Source organism: Canis lupus, chromosome 19, assembly GCF_048164855.1.
Source record: "Canis lupus baileyi chromosome 19, mCanLup2.hap1, whole genome shotgun sequence".
Classification (NCBI taxonomy): domain Eukaryota; kingdom Metazoa; phylum Chordata; class Mammalia; order Carnivora; family Canidae; genus Canis; species Canis lupus.
In genome coordinates this window covers 46604291-46623968 of record NC_132856.1, presented here as the reverse complement: position 1 = coordinate 46623968, position 19678 = coordinate 46604291, and the positions used below count along the sequence as shown (strand labels likewise).

General features: G+C 55.0%; 1 protein-coding gene and 1 long non-coding RNA gene across 3 annotated transcripts; one reads left to right on the top strand and one right to left on the bottom strand.

Annotated features, from left to right (window-relative positions):
- Positions 1-1132: 1132 nt before the first annotated feature.
- On the bottom strand, positions 1133-4005 carry LOC140610556 (uncharacterized). Its single transcript, XR_012012161.1, has 3 exons — positions 3863-4005; positions 1889-1966; positions 1133-1390 (listed from the first exon to the last, which is right to left on the bottom strand). It is a non-coding gene; the product is annotated as an uncharacterized lncRNA (long non-coding RNA).
- On the top strand, positions 3181-13440 carry CCDC124 (coiled-coil domain containing 124). 2 transcript variants are annotated; one of them, XM_072786779.1, is made up of 5 exons: positions 3181-3313; positions 7311-7480; positions 12076-12265; positions 12756-12870; positions 12990-13440. In XM_072786779.1, the coding sequence occupies exons 2-5, from the start codon at positions 7322-7324 to the stop codon at positions 13195-13197; spliced, it is 672 nt and encodes a 223-aa protein (XP_072642880.1). In that variant the 5' UTR covers positions 3181-3313; positions 7311-7321; the 3' UTR covers positions 13198-13440. The 2 variants fall into 2 exon arrangements, with proteins under 2 accessions (XP_072642880.1, XP_072642881.1); XM_072786780.1 differs by having other exon boundaries at positions 3291-3313; positions 7208-7480.
- The last annotated feature ends 6238 nt before the right edge of the window (positions 13441-19678 follow it).

The window sequence follows — 19678 nt, the reverse complement described above, 5'->3', positions numbered from 1 at the left end:
GATATTCTGTGAAAGTATGTTCAACAGGAGAACACAGTGGTTTAGCTGTGGACATTGGGCCAATTCCCAGCTGCCAAAGTCAGGGTCTGCTTTCTTGTTTCTCACTTCACACTCATCACCCAGCCTTTGCATATGCTATTCCCTCTGTCCGTTTGCTCCATTTCTTCACCCAACACTGCTTAAATGATACCTCCTCTGAGAAGGCCTCTTTGATCACCCAGCCTCCTGGCTTCCATAACCCACTCTCAACATGGGGACTATCTTCTGACTATAGTTAGGATCATAATTTTTATTTTTATTTTTTAAGACTTTATTTATTCATGAGAGAAACAGAGAGAGGCAAAGACACAGGCAGAGGGAGAAGCAGGCTCCATGCAGGGAGCCTGACATGGGACTCAATCCTGGGTCCCCAGGATCAGGCCCTGGGCCAAAGGCGGCACTAAATCACTGAGCCACCCAGGCTGCCCCGGATCATAATTTTTAAAAAGATTTTATTTATTTGGATGCCCGGGTGGCATGTATGTGTGAGTTTTTTGTGTGTGACTTCCTGACTGTGAGCTCCAGGAGACCAGGGGCCATATCTGTCTAATTTGTCACTGTATTTCCAGCACAGGCTCAAAGTAGACACTCAATACTTAATTGAAAATGTGAATATCCAAAAGCTATAGAATGTCACAATGATAGAAGTCAAGAATCTTCAGGTCTAAAAAAAAAGAAAAAAAAGAATCCTCAGGTCTAAGAGCCGCACCTCATAGCAAGGGTGTCTGATTGATGGCAAAAGTCACCTTGCAGAAGATTGAGCTTGTTCTGGAACGATTCACTTGACCTATACCTCAAAGTTATGTTAATATGAAGTAAGAGGCTTCCTGCCCCAAGAAGGCGTGACAAGCCAATCTTTTTAAAAATTTTTATTATTTTTTTAAACCTGGCTCTTTACCAGTGGCAGGCTCACGAGGTGGTGTTGGCTTTGCCACCTCCACACATCCCACACCCTGATAATGAACAATACAGCTGACCCTTGAACATGGGTATTTAATCTGTGGGTCTACTTACCCAAGGATTTTTTTTTCTTTCAATAAATATAGTAGAGTACTTGGGGCATCTGGCTGGCCCAGTTGGTAGAACATGCAATTCTTTTTTTTTTTTCCTTAAGATTTTATTTATTTACTCATGAGAGACACAGAGAGAAGCAGAGACACAGGCAGAGGGAGAATCAGGCTCCTCACAGGGAACTTGATGAGGGACTCCATCCCAGAACCCCAGGATCACCGGGGTCTCACAGACGCTCAACCGCTGAGCCACCCAGGCGTCCCAGTAGAGCACGGAATTCTTGATGTCAGGGTCATGAGTCCGGGTCATGAGCTCAGCCCCACATTAAGGGTAGAGATTACTTAATAAATTAATAAATTAATTAATTAATTAATTAAAAAATACAATACTGTATATAAATGTATTTTCTCTACCTTATGATTTTCTAAAGATTTTATTTGTTAGAGAGAGAGAAAGAGAACATGAGTGGGGTGAGGGGCAGAGGGAGAAGCTGACTCCCCACTGAGCAGAGTCCCATGTGGTTCTCAATCCTGGACTCCAGGATCATGACTTGAGCCCAAGGCAGATGCTTAACTGACTGTGTCACCCAGGTGCCCCAACCCTACGATTTTCTTATTAACATTTTCTTTTCTCTAGCTTACCTTATTGTAAGAATACATTATATAATACATACAACATGCAAAATATATGTTCATCAACTGATTGTGATTGGTAATGCTTCAGATCAACAACAGATTATTAGTAGTTAAGTTTCGGGGAGTCAAAAGTTATAGACAAATCTTTGACTACATAGAGGTGGGTGCTCCTAAACCCTGTGTTGTTCAAGGGTCAGTTGTACCTATTTTATACCGAGCCCCTTCTTGCTGATAAACACCATTTCAGCTGCATGGATTCCATCCTCCAGATATCACAGACACTGGAGAAGCAGAAAACAAACAGGTCAACAAATGGATAAAGCAAGTTGCTGCTGTGACAGAAATACAAAAGGGAAAAAGTCTGGGGATGGAGCACCAACTACATGGGCAAGTCAGGGAGGTCCTTCTCTGGAAGGGGTATCTGGGTCAAAGCCTGAAGGAAGTAAAGGAGCTGGCTATTGGAAAAGCTGGGGGCAGAGAGAACAGCGCTGGGAAAACCCTTGAGGCAGGGTCATCCCTGGCAATTTGGAGAAAGGAGCCTGGTGTGGCTAGAGCTGAGGGAGAATGGAGAAGAGGGGGGAGATGGGATGGGGAGCTGTAAGGAGTTTTGCAGGACAGTGGGAACCCACCAGGCTTTAGAGCAGAGAGGTCCCAGCCGTGTCTCTGCGGTTGCCTTTCAGAAAATGACTCTGTGGTTAGCTCATCCTCCTGAACTTAGATCCAAAGCCTGCCTCCTCCCCACGGCCAGGTTCAGTGTAACCAACCTCAGACCCCTAGTACCACCATTTTTACAGATGAGGTCACTGAGCCTCAGTAAATGAAAAAATTCTACAGGTGCCTCGGACAATTTGGCCTCCGAACCCTATTTTTTTTTCCCAAACCTAATTTTTGTTTTTTTGCTTTTTTTCCAAACCTAATTTTTGAATAAAATAAGCAAGGTGTGTTTGGAGGGAGTGGGTGAAGAGGGGAGCAATTCAGGAGGGACAGGGGAGGAATCTGAGCTGCTTGTGGTTACATTTTTGGCTAAATCCAGTTCCTGGTGTCTCTCGGCCTGTTTTCCCATCTCAGCTGGGTGGAGTGTGTTAATTTCCCGGTTCCCTTCTCCTGCCCTCTCCTTCTCCAGCTTCGCAGGTGAGAAGCAGAGAGGGTGGACTAGAAGAGCGCCTTCCAAGCGCAAAGCGACAGCAAAGGCTTCAGAGGATTCCTCTGGGCTTGGCAGCTCTAAGGCCCGCGGGAGGACCGCGGGCTCTGGCGCGCCCTGGCGGCCGGGCAGCTCCCGCCTGGCGCCGCCGGACCACGTGTGAAGTGGCGGCGGCCATATTTCATCCGGGCAACGGCCATCTTGGTAAAGGCACTATTCTAAATTACAGTGTTTACCCTCCTCTCCTAGTTTGCCAGTATCTGAAGTGAGAGAAGGAGGTGGAGCCTTATGTAACATAGCCTCCGCTCGAAGAGGCAAAGAAACGGCCGATGACCTGGACTCGGGTTCAGGGAGGCGAGGGTGGCATTTCCCTTACCAAGATGGCGACGGCGCCGAGGCGTAATCAGCGCGCGCCTCCGGGAGGTCGGCGCGCAAGCCCGGCGGTGACATCACGGACTCGCGACCGGGCCGGCGCTGGGGGAAGGAGGTAGGAGCGGCCGCCGCGCGGGCGGAGCCGGGGTGTGGGGGGCGGGGTGCGGGTGGGCCCGGCGGGGCGGCTGGGTCTGGGAGCAGCCCCCCGACCCGAGGGCTGGAGGCGGGGTGCTCAGAGACAGGGGCACCTTTGGCGCCCAGTCAAGAGGGCTCTCGCGGGGTCTGTGCCCATTTCCCGGAGCGGGCGACTGAGACCCGGAGGAATTGCGTCCTGTACGAGGCCAGCTAGCTCCGGTCCTGACTCTGAGCACCTTCCAGGATTGGGGGTGGCCCAGCTGGGTCGGATGCCCCCCAGCCTCTTGCAGTAGGGTCAGGGCTGGGGAGAGGGACGACGGGCAGGGGGAGCTCAGGAGGGGTAGCTGGAGGGCTTCTTGGAACAGACGGTGTTGAGCTTCACCTTCTTTTACACCCAGTCAACCACGTGGGGCTTGATTCCCTCCTAAGTGTACCCCCTTGCCCATCCAGAGCCACCCCCAGCTTCCCTGCCGGAGCGCCCTGCTTATCTCACCCCTCCAGTTCACCTCAGCAACCCCAGGGCTCTTACTCGCAGATCTGCTCTTTCCGGTTCTAACGCGCTCGGCGGCATCTCCTCGTCGCCGCGGAATACAGATCGACGCTTCCCAGCGTGCCTCGCCCACCGCTCCTGGGGGCTTGGAGCTCCTCGCTCCTTTAGGCCTTTTCTTCGGTATCTTCTCGGGAAGCCCTTTAACGCCCCCTAGCCCCCAGGCTGGGTCAGAAACCCCCTCGAGGCTTGCCCAGCGCCCCGCAAGTCCCATCACAGTTCTCATGGCAAGTTGTCCCCTTTACTGTCTATCTCTCAGCTAGCCTAGCTGGCTAGTAAATGGGTGCTGCCTCTTTCCCCAGCGCCCCACTCCTACTAGGTGCTCAGTTCATGTTTACTGAATGACAGAAGTGTGTGAGTAAGTATTTGCCACACAGAAGAGCTGTCTGTATTGGCTGGGGCCACCATAAAAAATACCACAGACTGGGTGGCTTCAACAACAGACATTTATTTGCTTATTTATTTGACAACAGACGTTTATTTGCTCACGGTTCCGGAGGCTAGGCCTAAAGTTTAAGATCAAAGTGCCCACCAGTTTGGTTCCTGGTACAGACACTCTTCTGACTTGCAGACAACCACCCTCTCACTGCGTCCTCACAAGGCGGAGAGAGCAAGCGCTGGGGTGTTTTGCTCTTACAGGGGCACCAGCCTCATTACATTAGGGCCCCACCCTTATGATTTCATTTAATCTGTCACCTCCTTACCGGTCCTGTCTCCAAAGACAGTCACACTGAGGATTAGGGCTTCAACATATTAACATTAAGGGAAGATAAACACGTAGTCCTGGCCTGAAGAGAGGATCAAAATAGCCTGGTCAGGCTTTGGGATGAGGTTGGGGGTCTTGAGCAGCCGGATGTGGGAGGAGAGGAGGCTGGGGCAGAGCGCCTGTGAGCGGGCAGGATTTTCACAGGGGGGAGGGAATGTCAGAGGGTGTATTGGGTGAGGGCACAGCAAGAGCAAAGGCTTAGAGGCTGGAGAGGGAGGTGAGTGGGAAGAATCGTGAGAAGCTGAGCTTGGACACACCCCAGAGTGTGAAGTAAATACTGAGGGAACTCTGGAAATAGACACTTGTTCATTCATGTGCTCAGAACATTTATTGAGCCCTGACTGTACAGGGCACTAGGGACACAGCAGTGACCAAGGTAGTCATGCCCTCCCAGAGTTCCCAGCCTGCTAAGAAAGGTGGACGTTTGTCAAATAATCATATAATTGGACAGCTAATAGTGGTGCCTCAAAGAAGTTTGAGGTCTGAGAGAGGGTGTCTCAGGGAAGGCTTCTTGGAGGCAGAAACACCTGAATTCAGCCCTGAACTTTAAATAGGAGTTGAGTTAACTGGGTAAAAAGAGGAATGAAGAGCGGCCAGGTGGAGGGCACAGCAAGTGCAAAGGCCCCGAAGTAAGAACCTGCTTGGAATGTTTGAAAAATGGTAGGGAGGCTGGTGTGGCTGCCTCCCGTGAGTGGACCATGCGGAGGAGAGTAGGGGGAGGGTTCCTAATCTGTAACTTGGACGGTGACTCTCAATTCTTGGCACTTCCCTAGGAATCTGTGGTGGGGGTGTTCTGCTGAGTACCTTGTAGACGCTCAGTAATAAATGCTTGATTTAGGGGCCAAGGAGCAGCTGGGAGAAGTGCAGGATCAGGCTAGCATTTCCCCTGTGGCAGCTCATGCATCCCATGCGGGGAGCAATGGGAATTCGACCCTGTATCTCAGCTCAGGGGGAGCACTTTGGCTGTGATTGCAGAGCTGGAGTTCAACCCTGAGTCCTCTAGGTCCACTGACCTCTCCCACTTTGCCCTGTTCTGCCCCATGGGGCTCTCTCCTCAGTCTCAGCCTGGAGCACCTGGCCAAGGGGCCACCCCTTGATGTTAAGTGAGCAACCCCAGTGGTCTGTGCATTGATGTTCCCCCAGGGGGCCAGCTGGGACCCTGTGGTGGGGCAGTGGTTAGGAGCACAGAGTTGGGATTGAGGGTCCACTGCAGGGTCTTTGCATATCCTGTGCCGTCTGCCCAGAAGTCATCCCTTCATCCTCACAGCGCTACCTCTGACTGACCCACCCTTCAGGTCTCAGCTCTGCTGCCACATACCAGTGTTGGGAGAATTCACTCAGATGCTGTGTATAAAGTACAGAGCCTGGTGCGCACAGCTGCAGATGGGAGCTGATGTTAGAGTTTCCAGTGGGATCCTTGGTGGGAGCCCCCTGCCCCACAAATCACACAGCTAGGAGGCTAGAATGAGGTGACCTGGTCCTGAATCAGAGTGGCCCCCATATTCTCTCATTCTTGGATGCCAGGTCTGTTTCCCCAAGGTGACTGTGCTGGATATGTTTAGGGGAAGCAAACAACCCAGGAATGGGGGACATCAGCCCATTTCCCAGATGAGGAAAACTGAGACCCAGAGAGCTGAAGGTATGTGCCTGGGCTGCACAGCCTTCCCTTCCGCATCTGGAAGGCAGGCTTTGGAGGTGAGACCCTCAGCTCAGTGCTATGCAACCTGGCCAGGTACCTTGACTTCCCCACCTCAGAATGGGAACAAAGGCAGTCCCCACAGTTAAAGCTTTGGAGGCATACTATTGAATATAGGGGTTAGTGGAGGGAGGGTGGTGCCTGCCATCTGCGTGCATCATTTCCCCAGCACCCAGCGTGGGAGTCGTACAGACCAGAGGCCTGCTGGACAGCAGCTTCCCAGTTGTTAGACATCTTCAGCTGTGCGAACCTGGGCTGGGTCACTGGGAGCAGTTCGCAGCTGCTGCTGCTTACCCAGGGTGAGGAGCACTTGGCCTCTAGAGTTCTGGGGACTGAGGCCTCATCAGTGGCAGAGTTAGAGAGGCCACAGAAGCTTGACCCTAAAAGCCAAAATCCCAAAACAGCTCAGGTGTCCCATCAGTGGCAGATGGATAAGCAAAACATCAATTTATGCAATGGAATATTACTCAGCCCTAAAAAGGAATGAAGCTCTGCCACACTGAAAAACACAGATGAACCTTGAAAACATCACACAGTGAGGGAAGCCAGACACAAAAGGCCACAGGGTGTATCATTCCATGTATATGAAGTATCTAGAAGAGACAAATCCATGGAGACAGGAAGCAGATTAGCAGTTGTCAGGGGCTGAAGAAGGGGTTACTTGACTGCTTCAGGCTTGGGGTTTCCTCTTGGGAGGATGGAATTATTCTGGAACTAGGTAAAGGTGATGGTTGTACGACATCGTGAATGTTCTAAATGGCACCAAATTGTGTACTTTAAAATGGTTCTTTTTTTGTTGTGTGAATTTTACCTCAATAAAAATTTTTTAAAAAAGATCACTAAGTCTGCAGCCCTCGTTTTACAGGCAAGGTCATTGAGGCCCCAAGGGAGAGCCTGACTACAAGTGTGAGCCTGGGGCTACCAAGGGTGGATGCCCCCCACTCACTGGTCCTGCCCTCCTCCCGCAGCCTGCTGAGGGATGCCCAAGAAGTTCCAGGGTGAGAACACCAAGTCGGCAGCGGCCCGGGCGCGGAGGGCTGAGGCCAAGGCAGCAGCTGATGCCAGGAAGCAGAAGGAGCTGGAGGATGCCTACTGGAAGGATGAGGACAAACACGTCATGAGGAAGGAACAGCGCAAGGTGGGTGGTTCCCAGGCTCTGGCATCTGTGGCTAAGGTGGGCAGTCTGCCACGTGGAAGCATGGTAGAAGATGGCAGGAGGCCTCTGGGGCTTTGGCTTAAAGGATGAGAAAGCACTGGACGTGGAGCAAGGGCAAGGAGGAGGTGGAGGCAGTGGGTCATGCAAAGGCCCTGTGGTGGCCAGGAATGGCGAGGCAGCCACTACCCTGTATGGGCTTCTCTTCGTGTAATGTCGAAGAGTGTTGGGCTAGACTGGCACTTCTCACCCTGGCATGATTCTGCACTCAGCGGACACTTGGCACATCTGGAGACATTTTGGGTTGTCACAGCCAGTGGGTGGAAGGTGCTACTAGCATCTGGTGGGTGGGGGCCAGGCAGGCTGCTATACACCCTTCAGGGTATAGAACAGCACCGTAGTAAAGAATGAGCCAGCCTCACGCATCAGCAGTGCCAAGGCTGGGAACTGCTGTAATAGGGCCTCCGTATCCACCCTGCTGGCGCCAGAGCTCACAGGCTCCTCCAGGTGTGTGTAAAAACACAGAAGAGTGCAGGGATGGCCATCTGTCCCCTGATGGGCCCCAGCATCACACACAGTGGCTGCTTAGTGTCTGGGCGTGGATCAGGCCTGGTGCTGACTCGCTGGGTCCAGCAGGTGGCGCCAGAGACCCATTTTAGCTGTCGCTCCTCGCTTCCTCCACCAGGGCTGGTCAGAGCTCCTGCCTAGACTGGTGAGGGTGGCAGAAAATAGCAGTGGTGACATGCCATCCCTGCTTGCCCGTTCCTGGCAAGCCTGGGCACTTTTGTGAGTTTTTTTCCACCGTCTTTCTATGCAAGCCTGTATCCTGCCTTGTTTTTAGTTGGACATTGAATGTTACTGGTTCCCTTCCCACGGCCTGTGCTGTAGTGGGTCCATGGAGGTCTTCAGATTTTCTTTTTAACCGTCAGTATTTTAACAACACAGGAAAGTTGAAAACCCAAAAGAAAAAACAATGCCTGCCAAAGAGCCATTAGGCAGAGAGAAAAGCCGGAGACGTTTTAATAGTCCGGGAGGCAGCAGCCCAGGCCCCAGGAACCCTCCCCAGGCTGGCGTCTTGGGCCTTGGGGGGTCCCCAGATGAGAAAAGTGAGGCACGGATAAGGCAGGAAGCCCAAGTCACAGGGTTGTGAGGAAGGGCTAGTGCTAGCTGAAGCCATGGGTCTGCCTTCTGGGTTCTTACGAGGTTGGATTAACCAATGAGCAAGTGTCTGTGTCCTGGGTGTGTAGTTTAGGGAGCTGTCTGTTTGCTCAGCTGTGTAGTGTGCATCTGGAAGAACAGAGATCAGATAGGGTACAGGGGCCAGATGAGCTCTCAAAACCACTTGACCCTGTCATTCTAGCACAAAGCTACCACACGCAAATGGGCTAAAACCTTTACTGCAACAGGTGGAGGGCCATCATTTGCCACCCCCTGCTCTCTAGAACGTTCCTAGCTGCCACTCCCCTCCAAGGCAGTCCACTGTCTTGACTGGTTTGCATGGAGCTGCCAACATGGGGTGGTTTTCTGCAGTTTGTCCACCCCTCCTCCTGCTGTGCAAGACCTGCCCCCCGCTTTTAAAGATTTGTTTGTTTGTTTGTTTGTTTGTTTATTAATGAGAGAGAGAGAGGCAAAGAGACAGGCACAGGGAGAAGCAGGCTCCATGTAGGGAGCCTGACTTGGGACTCAGTCGGGTCTCCAGGATCAGGGCCTGGGCCAAAGGCGGCGCTAAACTGCTGAGCCACCCTGGCCACCCCAGCTCCCCCCTTTTTATTCTTAAAAGACAACTACTTTAAAAACATTGTTTCTATTTAAAAAAAGCAAATCCAGGTGCCTAGCTGGCTCAGTCAGTGGAGCATGCAACTCTTGATCTCTAGGTTGTAAGTTTGAGCCCCATATTTGGTTGTAGAGATTATTTAAAATAAAATATTTAAAGGGCCACCTGGTGGCTCAGTTGGTTAGGCCTCCAACTCTTTTTTTTTTTTTTAACATTTTATTTATTTACTCATGAGAGACTCACAGAGAGAGGCAGAGACATGGGCAGAGGGAGAAGCAAGTTCCCTGCCCAGGGAGCCCAATGGGACTCAATCCCTGACCCCGGGATCATGCCCTGAGATGAAGGCAGATGCTCAACCACTGAGCCACCCAGGTGTCCCAAGCCTCCAACTCTTGATCTCAGCTCAGGTCTTGATCTCAAGGTCATGAGTTCAAGCTCCATGTTGAGCTCCATGCTGGGCAGGGAGCCTACTTTAAAAAAAAAGAAAAACTAACAAGGAAAAAAATAGAATCTTAAAAAAGGAAAAGAAAAAAGCAAATTTATGCTTACTCCAAAACACTAAAAAATAAAACACCTCCTTCCCCAATGTGACACCAGAGACCTTTCTTACCCAATGTCCTACCCAAAGCCCATGTCCTCAGCTAAATAGGGTCCCACAGCCATTTTTCTCCTGGTCACCAGGCATCAGCCTCAGATGGGATTGTAATTCATCATCCCACATGGAAGTCAGCATTTCATCTCCACTTGTTCCATATTAAGCAACTGGGCAAAGAGCACCTGACTGTCTGAGTTCCATGTCAATTATTTATGAGACTCATTTCTTACAGCTCTGGAATATTCTGCAAAGTGGACTTATCTTCACCCATCACCAGATACTACCAACTGCTAATAGCTCTTTTTCAGAAACTGCAAAGTGACTTTTTCAAAAAATTTTGCTGAATGTCAAAGTATAAATGCTCATGCTCCCTCCTCAGTCCTGCATCCCTAGTGACTAATGGCCACAAGCTGCATGCCTTTCGTGAGTTATTGAGTTTTATGAGTTTTGTTTTCGTTTTTATTTTTTTAAAATATTTTATTTATTTATTCATGAGAGAGACACAGGCAGAGGGAGGGAGAAGCAGGCTCCATGCAGGGAGCCCAATGTGGGACTCGATCCTGGGACCCCAGGATCACCCCCTGGGTCAAAGGCAGGTGTTAAACCGCTGAGCTACTCAGGGATCCTCAAAACCTTTTGGAATTCATGCATTCATTCAGCATACTTTTACTAAGCACCTACTGTATACTGGGCCTGGGGCCAGAAGGCAGCTGTTCAAAACCCAGGCCAAGGTCTGCCTCCGGGACAAATCACATAGTCAGAAGACTAGAAATGGGGATTTTTTTTTTTTTTTTTAAGATTTTATTTACCTGACAGACAGAAAGAGCCAGAGACCACAAGCCAGAGGAATGGCAAAGGGAGAAGCAGATGCCCTGCTGAGCAGGGAGCCCAACATGGGGCTCCATCCCAGGACCATCACCCAGACGCTCAACCAACGAAGCCACCCAGGCACCACCAGAAATGAATTTGTGGAACACAGGAAAAAGCCATGGCATGGGGTAGAGAGGCCTGATAGGGAGCCAGGAGCTCAGGGGGAGCCAGAGTTAGCCAAGGGAGGAGGCTGCGTTTGGTGCACCAGGAGGAGAGAGCAGCCAGTGCAAAGGCCAAGGCAGGGCCCTGTCAGGGGAGAATGAGCATAGGTTGTATGAGCACCACGCAGGGGTGAAGGGACCTTGGGGGAAGGACATTACCTCTGATTGATGAGTAAACTGAGGCTCAGAGCACAATGGCCCTGCCTGAGGTGCCTGAAAACACAGGGGCACCTCCTGTGTGCCCAGGGAGTCCTTAACCTTTAACCTCTCCCTCACCCTCCTGCTGGACAGACCGGATGAAGGTCAGAGGCCCAGTGGGTATCCTCAGGCACACTGAGGGTCTTCTGGGACTCTTAGTCCCACGGTAGGAGTGTCACACAGAGCACTGAAGGAGTGGGGACCATCCCAAGCCAAGGGAGTCAGACGGCAGAGTTGCAGGCTGAGGGCAGGAGAGTGGGGGTGCCTGGGCTGCAGGGCCCTATTGGGATGGGGGTGGGAGGGAGGCAGAATATTCCAGGCCCATGACTACCCTGCATTACAAATGGTCTTGAATGTGGCTCTGCCCCCTGGATTGGTGGAGGGGCAATGGCCAGATGGCATCAGGGTCTCCCTGGGGAGCAAAGGTGGGACCAGTCCCTTGTGACACTTGGCTGGGGACACTGCCCCTGCCCCAGCCAGCAGATGTGTTCAGACCCTCTCTGGCTCCTGTTGCCTTTGAAATCCAGTACAAACCCCTCCCCGTGCCCTTGAGGATCCTGGTAGCAGCACCCTCTGCCCTCCCCACCTCTTCTACATTTTCCCTCCCTGTTCTAGCCACATCAGCCTCTGTGCTGCTCCTCTGTCCTGCTGGGAGGTTCCTGCCTCAGGGCCTTTGTACCTGCATTCCCTCCTCTAAGGACTTTCCTGTCCTCCAGCTCTCCTCCTGGCTGGCTCCTCCTCCAGCCCAGGTGTCACTTTTCCTTCAGGAGCCACCCAGCCACCTGCAGTGGGCAGGGTTCCCTGTTGTTCCCATAGTGGTGTAGGCTGGGAGCCTCAGGTAGTCCCATTGTACTGCAGCTGTGTCTCCTGTGCCCAGCACAGGATCTAGTGCTCAGCAGGGCCTCAGTCCACCTTGGCTGAGACGAAAACCCAGACCCCATGCCAGTGGTGGGGTCCACTCCTGATCACCCCTTTCCCCCAGGAGGAGAAGGAGAAGCGGCGCCTGGAGCAGTTGGAGCGCAAGAAGGAGACACAGCGCCTGCTGGAGGAGGAGGACTCCAAGCTCAAGGGTGGCAAGGCCCCCCGCGTGGCTGCACCCAGCAAGGTCACCCGGGCCCAGATTGAGGAGACACTCCGCCGAGACCACCAGCACAAAGAGGCCCCAGAACCAGGTGGGGCTGCGGCCCACTCTGGAGCTGCCGTTTTATCCAGTAAAGGACAAGCTGTGGGACTGACCCTGGCTGAGTCTAGAGCCCCTTCTCAGCCCCAGAGAAGCTGCCTGGGCTGCATGGTGAACCTTGGGTGGGCATTGGCCTGGCAGGCCTGGCTTTGGGCACAGAGAGCATGGGCACACACACGTGAGGATTTACTTGCTCTGCATCCAACCTCAGCTTGTGCCCATGGGGTCCCCAGGGCATTAATGGGGTGCTAAGGCTAAGGAGACAGCAGCCATGAGTGGGGTGCCTCCTATGTGCCCAGTTGCAGGGAAGTCAAGAGAGCAGTGTGGCCTGGGCAGAGGGCTCCCCCATCATTCTTTGCCTGCCTTTCTCCTGTTCTTTCCCTCTCTTCCCGCACTGGGTCTCTCTCGTCTTTCTGGAACTGTGCATCCCTGCCTCTCTGTCTCTGTGTATGTCTCTGTCACCTGACTGCCTCCCGCCCCAGCCGAGAAAGCCAAGAGCCACTTGGAGGTGCCGCTGGAGGAGAATGTGAACCGCCGAGTGCTGGAGGAGGGCAGCGTGGAGGCCCGCACCATTGAGGATGCCATCGCGGTGCTCAGGTAACGGGCGGGGCTTGAGCAAGGGGGCGGGGCTGCGTGTCTGGCGGCTGGTACCTGACCCACGCAGGGGCGGGGTCACAGCTTAGACCCGCTCTTTAACGCCGCTGTACCCCTCCCAGTGTGGCAGAAGAGGCTGCAGACCGGCACCCAGAGCGCCGCATGCGGGCGGCCTTCACCGCCTTTGAGGAGGCACAGCTGCCACGGCTCAAGCAAGAAAACCCCAACATGCGGCTGTCGCAGCTGAAGCAGTTGCTCAAGAAGGAGTGGCTGCGGTCGCCAGACAACCCCATGAACCAGCGGGCCGTGCCCTTCAATGCCCCCAAGTGAGCCCAGAACTGGGGGAGCCGCCCCACAGGCGGTCAGAGTCTTGACCTTACACGCCCTCCCGCTGGGTCAGCTACATGGGTTACAGTAAGAGGTCCAGGGCTGAGGCAGGTGTCCTGGGGGCTACGTGGCATCATTGGCCATTCCTCCCGCTGGAGAGTCCCTGCTTCGAGTGACACCCACTACCCCCTTCCTGGGCCTGTGGAGCCCGTGGGCTGATGCCCAATAAAGGCAGTTGGTGAGGCAGGGTGTGCTCTTGAAGTCTCTGTGGGCAGCAGGTGGGGTGGTAGGGAGGTGGGTGGCAGGTGGGTGGTGGAATGAGGGGAATGTAGGGGTCACAGCCAGAAAAGATCAGAGCCCCCAACTACCCTCGTGTTGCAGCAAAGCCAACTGAGACCTGTGTCTGGCTCTTAGGCATCCCCATCTGGCTGGGCCATTTAGGGACTTGTACCACCACCCCTGGAAACCTTGCTGGGCTGCTGCAAGGGGACTGCTTAGAGAGGTTGAGGCACCGGCTCTGGGTCATGGAGCACTTCAGGACAAGCTGGAGGCGATGTAGTTAGCATCCTGAGATTCTGCTTCAGAGTCAGCAGCCAGGTCACATACTGTGCTTGGGGGTCAGGAAATGCTGGCTGTTCTGGTGTTATTCCAACATGGGAGGCATCTGGGTCAAGTCCTGGGCAGGCTTCCCAGTGGAGGATTTCTTTGGAGCGGGCCTGAGTGGGAGATGAATCAGATTCCATTGCATAGGCAGGCAAGGGCCTGGAGGCTGGAGCACTCCAGTGGCTCTGGGTAGGAATAAGTGTCCCATCAGAGGCCACATGTTTGGGAAGGGCTGGGTGAGATCTGTGCCTAGTTCTCGCTTCCTAGAGCTTGGTTGGTCATAAGAGAGTTGGCAGAAAGGGAGGGCTGCAGCCAGATGGGCCCACATGTGTTCAGCAGGTTCCAAACATTTACCAGGTCACTGCTGTGGCTCCTACTAACATCCTGGCAGCCACAAGCCTGCTCTTGTGACCTTTGAGACCCATTTCCCCCCAACTGTGTGGTGCCAGGGCTGGACCAGAGGCGGCCATGACGGTTTCTTGGAGGGAGGGACTTGAAGGATGCATAGGGGCAAAGACGGGCAGAAAAGGCTGAAGGAACCACCTGTGCAAAGGCCAGGAGGTCACAACTCTCCCGTTCAAGGGAGGGGCACCATTAACAATTGGGTACAACTAAAATGCAGAATGGAAGGTGCCTGAAACGATTGTAGCTGGCATAAAACTAACCAACATATATGGAGCACTGGCTTAGTGTGGAGATCCTGGTGCTAACTCTAAGACAATGGCCAGAAGGCATGTGAGGAAACCAGGAAGTACCCCAGAAAACCCTGTGGGGGTTAGGAAGTGAGGCAGAAGGCCACCAAGAAACCTGGAGTGGATAGGGAGAGAGAAGATGGCCACTGAATGGCACCTAGACCAGCTGTGAGAACCATCCCTTGGATGCGGGGCCCTGGCCTAGCATATGGTAATATTTCACTGAACCCTAGGGACAGCCCCATGAGCCATTTATCCCCTTTACAGATGAGAAAACTAAGTCACCTGCCTGTGTCACATGCCGGAGAAAGTACCTGTGGCTGCAGGGGAGCCAGCAGGGGCAGCAGTGGGATCTGGAATCAGGGTTGAAGGTGTCAGCTAAATAGTGGGTGGAGGAATCCTGATGTCTCCCCACAAATAGAGTCTCCTGGGGTCTTAGGCCAGGGCCTTCATGGGTCTAAGCCTCAGTTTCCTCTTAAATAAAATGGGACTAAAACAGTGTCTAACCCCAGGCTATCTCGAGAATCAACGAGATGGTGCCTGGGAAAGGCATATTCTGAAGAAAGGCTTGGCAAAGGAGCCTCCTGCATGACCACGTTGAGGCCTTTGTGGCCAGGAATTAGGGAGGGCTGGCGACCAACGCTGATTAACCAGAAGGAAGGTGCCAGCGGGGCGTGCAGGGCCCCAGACGCCTGGCTGAGGAACGGGGATTCACCGCAGGGCGATGGGAGCCACGGCGGGTGTGTGAGCAAGGTAGGAAAGGCATCGGAGCGGCGTGTGGCAAGCTCTTCTGGAGAGGGACGCTGGGGGACCAGCAAGGAGATAAAACTCAGGACGGGAGCTGAGAGGACCGCCTTCGGTCCTCTGACAAAAGGACTGGACTTCGGCAACAGCCTTTGTTCCCTTTCACGGAAAAGCCCCTTCTCTCTCCGGCCCCGCCCCCGCGGAATCCCAGCCCCGCGCTTGCGCGCGGGCAGCAGGGAATCCCCGGCTCCGCTGCAGTGCGCGGGAGGGGGCGTGAGACGGGAGTTCCGTGCTCTCCCAGCCCGCCCCGCGCGCGTTGCCGGGACGACCGGGCGGGGCCGTGGGGACGCCGGGCTCACACTGCGCCTGCGCGGGGGTGCTCGCTTCACGCGCTAGGGCTTTCCCGTCGAGCGCCAGGCGGGGAGGGAAAGCCTCGCCTGGCGCGCATGCGTCGATCCCTTCCCGACCCCCGCCCAGTGGGCAAGGGAATCCTCACACGCCGCAGTGCGCACTGGGGGCGGGGTGGGGAAACCGGCTCAAACCAGAGTGGGGTTTGCTGAGGAGGTGGCGTGGGAGGGAGGGAGAGCGGGGTCTTCCGGAGGTTCCCGCTCCGGCCCTCGCCGTCGCCTTGGCAACGGGGCGCGCGGGCCGCAGCGAGGGGGGCGGCGGCCTCAGGGAAGCCGGGCGGCTCTGCGCCTGCGTGGAACTCGGCGCGGGTGGCCGGGGTTCCCCCTCGTGCGCCCGGAGTACCGGCGGTGGGCGGGGCAGACGGTTTAGCGAGGAGAGGAGAGGGTGGGCATCTGGGGAGGAGGTTATCTCGGAGAGAGGGGCTGTGGAGGAGGGAGAGGACGGTGGAGGGACGAGGAGGAGGGGTGGGCGCCGGAGAAGGGGCGGGGGAAACGCGAAGGGCTGGGGGAGATGGGGAGTGGGGTGCAAGAGGAGGAGTCGGGGGATGGGGTAATGAGGGAGTGTGTGGAAGGAGGGGGACAACAAAGGAAGAGGGAGGAGGGGGGAAACGAGCAGTTAAGGGACGTGGACAACGAGTGGGGCACAAAGAAAAGCCTAGGAAGGGAGCACGTGGGGAACGGGGTGGGGGATGGGAGGGGAGCGGACTGACACCTATAGAGCCCCTCCTGCTCTGCCTCCCAGCGAACCCCAGGTTTGCTTGGCCAGAAGATCTGGGCCTAGGGTTTCCAGATTTAGAAAACTACAGGTCGCCCCGTTAAACTTGACTTTCAGATAAACAACGAATAATTTTTATTTTTATAAGTGTGTCCTATTCCCTACCCTGTATTTTATCTGGCAGCCCTAATCTTGATTGAGCACCCCCCTGACTGCCCAACCTCCACCCCCCCCCACCCCCCGCATCCTTTGAGGCTTTCTGAAACCTCTCAGATGATTCCTTTGTCTCTTCCCTCCAATGTTCCCCATATCCCTGCATGCTGGGTCCCCCCACTTCCTATGCCATCTCCCACCCTCTGGCCTTCAACACCAGCCTGAGGTTGAGTCCTGGCCTGGCAGTGAAATACACAAAGAAAAGGCACTCCCCCATCTTCAGGGGCTTTCCCTCTGCCTCAGCCCACACAAGGCCCCCCCAAACCCTTGGCTTTGGGCCTGGCCCTGCTGAGGCCACACGTTCCTGCTCATCCCAGCTGTCACCTTTTCCCAGAACCCCCAGGGCTCTGTACTCTCAGGAACCCCTGAATCCCCACCCCTCCGAACTCACCCTTAATCCCTGGGCATATAAATTTATAGTAGGTGCTCAAACATTTCAGGGTAAATTTATGGAGGCAAGTATTGGGGGGCTGGTGTTTTATTTCTCAACACAGGCAGCTGTGTTTTCTGTCCCATGGGGGCATATACCCTCTCAGCTTTTGTACCCTCCAACAAAGCCTTTTATCCTCCCCTTAGGTTTCAAAAAGTAGAAGATAAGAAAACATGATGGAAAAGCTAATAACAAAGGAAAGGTCACACCCCTCCCCAGGGCCCATGCCCAGGGCCGCCCCAGTGCCTCCCCCTCCCTGCAGTTCTCATCTTTGCTCTTCATACTTATTTGCCATCTGAACAGACACACCTCCGTACTGGCTTCTGCCCGACAGGCCCGGAACTCGGTACCTGTGGGCCATTTTTCCTAGAGGCGTGTTATTCTGGAAAGGAGCTAAGCCGTCCCCTGGTGGGGAACATTTGGGCGCCTGTGTTTTTGGTTTCACTGTGGAAGATGACGCCCCTGCAGAAGCAAGTGCTAGATCTTTTGTGCCATGTCCTAGGGGTGCTTTCCAGGGTGGCTTGCTGAGCACTGGTGCCATCTGTTCATTTGGAGCTGGGTAGCTTCTGGGGTGGTGCTGGGTAAGAGTTGGCCCCTCCTCTCATCAGCCAGACCTAAATTGCTGGGGGCGGGGGGTGGGGGCATTCCCTGGGGGAGGCAGAAGGTTAATGAGGCAGAAGGAGCACACCAGGAATTGAAGACCATAAACTAGAGGGATGTGCCCAGAGCCTGAGGTAACTTCAGACCAGGCTCTGAAAGACAATAGGGGGTGAGGGAAAGGCGATGCTGGCAGAAGGAACAGCGGATGCAAAGGCCCTGAGGCTGGACAAATTAAGACCGAGGCTGAGTGTGGCCACAGTGTGGTGGGTGATCTAGGGAAGTAGCCCTAGTGCTGCTGGGACAAAAGGGAGCGGGAGCCAGATCACTCAGGACTTGCAGGAGGGGGAGAATCAAGTCCTTCCTTAGGTTCAAGGAGGAGGTGCTAGTTATGACAGAGACATGATCAGTCACGTAGCTGAGGACAGATTTCTGTAGCTGCGTCATGGAGAAGGGACTGGAGAGACAGTGGACAAGACCAGCCGCAGGACTGGGTGGGGCGTTCTGGGGGCTCCACAGGGCAGTTGTCTGGGTTCAAGGGCCGGGAACTCCCCTCCCTCCATGAAGCCACCCTGTAACTGCTGGCTCTTGACTCTCCCTCCCTGTGTCCCACCAAGGTCCCGACCTCAGACTCTCTCCATGGGTGGAGAGTCATTCCCACAGAGGTACTGGGTGAGACCCCTCTTCAGTTGAGTACCCGCGGTTCCCCCAGACCTCCCTCTCTTAGCCTCCACAATGCTACCCTAGAGGTCCCCTGCCCCTTTGTTCTCTTTCCCTCCACACACGGTCACGGTCACGCCGGCGGCTCCTTCTGAGCATCACACACACAATGGAAAGTGGGGGGGGGATGCGCTCCCAATCGTCCCTCCCCCGTCCCCCCCCCCCCCCACCGCGGTCCGCATCCTCCAGCCCCGCCCGCGCCGCGGAATCCCAGCCTCGGGGACCCCACCCAGGGAGTGCATTACCTTTCAGGAGACGCTCCGGGCGGCCAGGGGGTGTGGGGGGGGAAGAGTTGGAGAGGGAGGGCTATTTTTAGAATGAATGGAAGAAAAGAGGGGGAAAAAAACAACAAAAAAAAAAGGGGATGGAGGCTGGAGGAAGCCTCCTGGCTCCCAGAGGAAACCCCCTCATCCCAGGCCAAGGCAGAAGGTGGGTGGGGGTTCAGACACTGGGCGGGTGGGGCTGCGGGGGGGCAAGGGGCAGTGAGGGAGAACACGGAGGCCTGGGAGGGCCCCACTCCTCCTGGGGGGGAGCTGGAGGAGAAAAGCAAAACGTAGCCGGCAGCCCCAAAGACCTCTGAGCTGGAGGGACCCCAGAAGTGGCTGCTGTCCACTCGTAAGAAAGAAAGAGGCTCCGAGAGGGGCCTGGGCAGGGCCAAGGTCGCGGGAGGGGCTGAGCCTTGCGCAGCGCCCCTTCCGCCCTCCCCCCCCCCCCAGTGACCCAAACCCCGGGAGCCGCATTCTTGTAATCTGGCGGAGTGACCTTCACAATCTCGCTGCCCAGGCCCCTGCTGTTCACGTTCTGCGGGGTCCCCCGAATCGTGCGGGGAGAGGGGAGACGTCACAGCCCAACAATGACATTAGAGAAGTTTTCTGTGGTTGGTTTTGTGGCCACCCGGGTACCCCTCCCTCACTGGGACCTTCTAGCCCCAGCAACGTCACCAACTGCCTGAAGCCTCCGGGTTCCCCCCTGTACCTCCCAGGCCCCACGACCCGCTCAAGGTTGAGGGGTAACTGCCTTCCTTTCTCTCCCTGGCTCCGTTCCTTCCCCGGACGCCGGAGAGAGACCCCCAGAGAGAGGCGGGCAGCCGCATTTCTAGGCTGCTGGGGCGCTGGGCCCTGGCCAGGGGCTCCCCATCTCTGGGTCTCAGTTTCCCCGTCTGTAACATGAACGTCGCGGGCCCGCGGCGGCCGAGGGTCCTCCCAGCTCTTGGAGCGTTCTTTGGGATTGGCTGTTCCACCCCTGCGGGGAGGGGGATTCCCTCCCCACCCTTTCTGGAGAAGCCTTGCGGGAGAGGGGGTCGCCCGGTGGCCGCCGCAGTCCGCCCGCCTCGCTCCACCGGGTAGGCGCCCCTCCCGGGCGG